The following is a 6,000-nucleotide window of genomic DNA, read 5'->3' as shown; positions in this document are numbered from 1 at the left end:
CAAACAACAAATAAGGGGGTGTTTGTGTAGAGGCTTCAGTTATATGTTCATCTTACTATCCATTGTGCTCATATTGTATATCATTTTTCAAAAATAATAATAATAAAATGTATTAAATTGCTATTTTATGTAGTTATGTAGATGCTATGAGATACATTGTTTTTTTTTTTTTTTTTTTTTTTTTTAAAGAGCTTGATTCCCATTGGATGGTATGCATAAATTTATAGAACGCTGTCCTATTGATATGTGATAAAGAGTACACACAGATGGCCATTAAAATGATTCATACAGATTTTATTGACGTCAGAGAGGAAGAGACAGTGAATGTATGAGCAGAGAAAGAGAGAGAAAGATCCAGGTCGCCAAAGCAATCAGCTGGGACTAAAATGCATCAGCCAGAAAACAAACTGGGCCACACATCCCTCTCTGGGTGGTCTGGCTCCACTGCACTCATAGAATGAGCGCTGATGCTTTTTCAGCGGATGCAACTACAAATCCTGCCAGGGACCACGGGTTTATAGCTACACCCCTCCAGCTCCTGGCGTTCTCGCTATGACTGAAAAAATCCTCTTGCTAATGACATACAGGCCTGGACCTAGTGGGGGAGAAAGGGTTAAAGCAAGCCAATTGAGCGAATAATAAGTTCAATTTAGGAGATTGGAGGGCTGGTGTGGAATGAAAACCAGAGGACACCACTGCAAGAAGGGAACCATGGAAAGGAGGGAAGCCTGGCAGGTGGCCAGAAAGAGGACTCTGAGCTCAGCTGTGGCTTTAGTGTCAAGGGCTACGTGTGGTTAAGGGACTGATGGGGTTTCACATAAAGCAATTCTTATCTTTGCACAGAATAATAAATGATAACAAAAATTGTCACATATGCTGAGGCAATTTAGTGGATTTAATGCGAGTGAAAGTTTATCACTTGTATGTAAATGTGCATTTCATACCCCACAATAAGTCCAAGAGAGCACACAATAGAATGAATGCAAAAAAGCCTTCAGCAAACAGGTTGTAAAATGCAATAATGTGTGGAATTATTGATGCAGGAATCTTTCCTCAGTGTAGTTCTTGTTTATTGTGTTTGAATGTCAGGTTTTGTTTCAGTTGGGACAAAACTGATATTTTGAATAATGTCTGATTCTAATGAATTTACTTATGAAAGTCTGATTTATAGAAACACTTCAGACAGACATCGAAGCAATCTGATGGAATATTACTCACTAGATTGCAGTATCAAGTGATTTATTTATTTAAATGATCCTAAATGGCATGAAACCGTAACATTTCATATTATGTTTTTTTTTTAGATTGCTTTAATGTACAAGTGAAACTGTATTTTGTTTCTTTCCACTCATTTTTCTCCACTTCTAATCCCTCTGCTCAAAACAACTTAGCATTGTGCATTAATCACAGCTTTCTTTTAACTTCTGTAACCGTAATGTGAACTAAGGATAAAGTAATTTGACTTGTGGACCACCCAGTTTAGTCAACAGTCTGCAGGTAGAACAAACCCACATGCAATAGTTCCATTTCCTTGAATGAACTTTATTTAAACAACAGCATAAAAAAAACAACAACTTTGTCATACAAACAAAGAAGCCAAATGATGCACATAAGTTAATTATCACTTAGTGATAATGACAATGCATTCGATTGACAAGGAATTTAGAAGTGGCAATCCTGATTCACATTGTAGGCGTTTGTGAGTATGAAACAATGAAAATTATGTGATCATCTAATTTTGTAATCCCAAAGCAAAAAAACTGGAGCATTGTTTTCAGTTCAGAGGCACGGTATGACAAACTTAAGCATTAGCAAGATTAACAAAACATCCTTCCTCAGAAATCCATGGGGTATTGAAAATAATTCTAATCATTTTATTTATTTATTTATTGGTTAAGGACATTCCTGTTTATCTGTAAATTTCTTATTTATATGATAAATGATAATACTCAGGTTTTCTAAATCTAATTGTCTAAATAATGAATGTAAAAACAAGAAGGTGGCCTCAGAGGCCTTCAGCTTTTCCATTCAAATCCTTTGAAAGTCAATGTAATGTTAGAGTGGCTTTGTAGACGACCAGATACCAAACAAATGGCTAAACTAAAGAGTCCAACCAAGCCTTCGTCTTAACCACAACACTTCTCAGACATGCCACTCTGGGATTCTGCTGCCTCTCATGGAACTAGCCTCTCCACAAGGAGACATGATCGCTTCCACTTAACCTCGACACCACAGCATGGGAGACAACGATTACTTTCCCGCCTGGTGAACGAGAAAATGAGGGAACAGATAGGATGGTTCGGAAACTGAAAAGACAGAATGAAAATGAAAGACATGGATAATTAGGCAGTGACCTTGACCTAGTGCTCATCAGGGACTCTTGGAATCTTCTTTGTTTCTCCTCGCCATCACACTTGTCACTAACTCTGACAAAGACGGAGAGGAGGTGGTGATGGAGGAGAAGAAGTGCGTGGTTGTTCGCTCCCACTGAGTGGTAAGCCACCCCCATGGTAGGTTAAACACCAGTCTAGGACACACAGACACGTGTGCACATGCTTTCATCATTTATGAGGATAATTTGGGATGTGTATGGGGATGGACTCATCAGAAGTGCTTGTCTCCAGCTGATCTAGACTCAGCAGGGTGGCGGGATTTGGAGATGATGTTCGGAGAATAACGAAAGGGGAGGTGTAGGCCTCCGAAACGAAATGATTGGCAGGCTTAAGTAAGGTGTAGATCAAGAAATCAAACACTACCGTGTTATTAAAGACCTTTTGCAAAACCTACAGGTATCCAAGATTTCACAGTGTAGATTGTGTGTCTTGTCATTCAAAAGCTCTTTCCATTATCAAATGCAACATATGATAAGCAACTTTTACCATTTTTACCATTTCCTGTAAAATACAAAGACAAAGTGTTTTTAACCACTTAGAGAGAATGACGATATGTAAATGTAACTAACATTAAAGGGTTTTAATGACTAGTAAGAGACTGAAATAACCTGAGATACTGTGGACTGTTGTTGGTGAACATGAAGAAAAATCACATAATCAAACAAACAGCAAGAGTGAAATTGAAATGAGCCAATGATGCAGATGGGTAAATAGGACAGAAAATGTTAGAAGTTCAGTCTCTCTGGAGAGGTGAGCAGAAGAGAAGCACAACTTAGTCTAAGGTTGCCTAAAATGTCAACAGTTGTAGGTATAACCCACATCAGGCTATTTTGCCACAAACAAATGGACACTGTGCCTATGTGAAAAAGTCAGGATGCTCAAAGTAATTGCAAAGACCACATCAGCATTTTTACACATTAACGATTCTAAACAAAACATTTCCATTTGTAATAGACAAAACATGGACATAGACCACAATTTACATTTGTTTGACACAAAAATAGTTTAAGGGTTAGCATAAGGTTAACAACAATATTTTGTCTATTTCCCGTGAAAGAGCAAGTAGCAGCTGATTCTTAAAAACAAATCAGAACCCTGGATACGAGTGTTGCCACGGTGTCATGGATGATTTGCAATAGGTGGCCATGTTGCCTCAAGTGACACTGATCAAAGTTTAAATCAGAATGCTTGCTGAGTTCTGACTGGCTCAAAAGAAGGATTGTCATCTTATGCACAAAAAGATCATATAAATTCCACTGATTCCTCTTATTTCTTTTGTTTTAATATTCAACATCTCATCTGCCAAGTGCTGTTCTCTTTGGAAAAGCACATAATGCTGATATATCACATGATTCACTCAACTTAACTTCAGTAACTGCTTCCAATTCATTCCTCTCTGTTTTGGCAGTGTTACTTTCTTTCACAACGTCTCTCATTACCAAAACATCTGCTGCGAGCCAAAAGCTGATATTAGACCATGAAAATAGAACTAAAAATAACAGCAAGAACAACCATAATAACAATAATAACAATAACAACAATAATAATTGAGGGTGAAGATAGCAATAAATAGTGCTGTGGAGTTGGGTGTGGGCAAGTGTGGTCAAATCAGGACATTGTGGGCATCAGTCAGTAAAAGAGAAAGCAGTGGGAGGTGATGGAAGAGAGAAGGGCTACCGCACTTTCACACAAGCACAGTTGCTGGAAATGGTTCTTCTCCACTAGGCTCGAGGCTGATGCAGTTAGACTGCACCCTCGCTATTGTCCTTCTGTCCATAGCAGTCAGTCCTCCGGCCAATTATGTTTTATTCTTACTGTCTTTTAAATGTAGAGAGAGCAAAACTGGAATGAAACCTTCGATCTAAACATATCTGTATAAAGCAAACCTTCAACCACTGGACAGGAGTAACTGATTGCACAGTCTGTATTGGGTGTGCATGGGTGGTGGGGGTAAAAGAGTGATTTCTTGAACTGTGTGGGACTGCTTGGAATGACGGTTGTGGTTGGGAAGGATGGCATAGTCTTCAAAAGCGCCACTGGGCTAACTGTGGACCTTTCAGCACACCACATGTTTATAGTAGTGTTCCTGGGCTGGGCTTATGTGTAGACCCAAGATCTCATCTGTACCTCCAACTCAACCAACCACTTTAGCAGTCAAGCACAGCTCTCAGCTGGTGACCACCAGAATGCCCCATCATGGAGGGGAAGATGCGGACAGCCACAGCCGCCCACTAGGCTCCCTGATCGGACAGCAGTGATGTTGTTGGTGTCCTATAGGAGATCACTGGCTCATCTAAAGCACTGTCCCTGCCATTTTAACCCTGTAGAGATAAAGAGGGGGCATGTATAGTGGTATTTTGCGAGAGACCCCCTGCTCTCAGATTAGAAATGAAACACAAAGACTGGCCTTCTTGACATTCTTAGCATGCAAGTTTGAATGCTTGAGACATCTTGGGGGTGATCTTGAGTTAGTTTGATTATTTACATCTAGAAAATGAATGCTTCCCAGCTAACCAAATTATTTCCTTGTAGTACGCCACAGGGATTGCTTCCGTACCATGCCACCCATGTAAGTAACTTGTGAGGTATGAGGCCAGAAGTAGAAACAAAAACAAAACTTTACTTGCCACCTTAATCAAAATGCAGATCTTGTCTGGTTTGGTTTGCCTTTTACAGGTCTTCAGAGGACACTTTGTCTTTGTCAAAAAGTTTCTAAGCTGTCCGCAACACTCTCTCATCCACTACAGAATAGTTGTAAGTGCTCACTCCTTGCCTTTCCACACCTACAGTATAGTCTTTGTTGAGAAGGTTTTATCTCTGATATTCTGCTTGATCTCGGGGACTTGGGGAAGAACCACATGGGGGCAAGGAGCTGGGTCTGGCTGATCCCAGAGGCAGGCTTTTGTCTTTATTCTCATCCAGGCCTGATGAAACAGCTGGAGTTGAAACAGAGTTGGCTGCTCTGGCTGGTGCATTTTCATGCCCACTGTACATCTCCTCGTGGCCATCTTCACTGGATTCCGCATCCTCTGAACTGGAGAGCAGCTCCTCATCACGATATTCAGCAACATCTACACCGCCGCCCTCAGATCCAAGCTCCTTTAGTCGGCCATGATGCTTCACATGATAACGCTGATTCTGGAAGAACTTAACAATAGTGTGTTTGGGCAGATCTAACTGGGCTGAAAGGGTGTGGATAGCTTCCTGGTCAGGGTAGAGGCCCACATCTTGGATAAAACTTTGTAAGATGCCTAGTGCCTCCAGAGAGATCTTGGTGCGCGAGCGAGGTTTTTTTGTGATGTTGCAAACCACTCCACTGTTGCCTGAACCTGCATTAGCCTGAGGGTTCTCTTCGGGTCCAGAACTGGGAACAGGTTCTTCTCGGATGGGAGAGTGGTCCTTCAGTGGCTGCATGGGCTGTCTGTGAAGTGCCTGGTAAGAAAGTTGAAAAGTTATTAGCTGGGTGAGTGATGACTTTCCTAAATTTATACACAAGCGTTAGCAGTATGGAATAATTGAAAAACTGCTTCAAACTATCTTTTCAATGAATGTCTCTTGGAGCTGATATGTATGTGATCTCACATATAAATCCAATCAGACTGTTCCA

At 40.6% G+C, this 6,000-nt stretch overlaps 1 protein-coding gene across 4 annotated transcripts in view; it reads right to left on the bottom strand.

Moving 5' to 3' along the window:
- Positions 1-278: 278 nt before the first annotated feature.
- Positions 279-6,000, bottom strand: part of LOC113053143 (DNA-binding protein SATB2-like) — a 51,347-nt gene continuing 45,625 nt past the window's right edge. For all 4 annotated transcript variants that reach the window (XM_026217914.1, XM_026217913.1, XM_026217912.1 and 1 more), the window contains one exon: positions 279-5,825. In XM_026217914.1, coding sequence (XP_026073699.1) covers positions 5,205-5,825 — 621 coding nt within the window. In that variant the 3' untranslated portion in view covers positions 279-5,204. The remainder of the gene's footprint in view (positions 5,826-6,000) is intronic.

This window comes from Carassius auratus, chromosome 34 (assembly GCF_003368295.1).
Source record: "Carassius auratus strain Wakin chromosome 34, ASM336829v1, whole genome shotgun sequence".
Taxonomy (NCBI): domain Eukaryota; kingdom Metazoa; phylum Chordata; class Actinopteri; order Cypriniformes; family Cyprinidae; genus Carassius; species Carassius auratus.
This window is presented reverse-complemented; position numbering and strand designations above follow the sequence as displayed.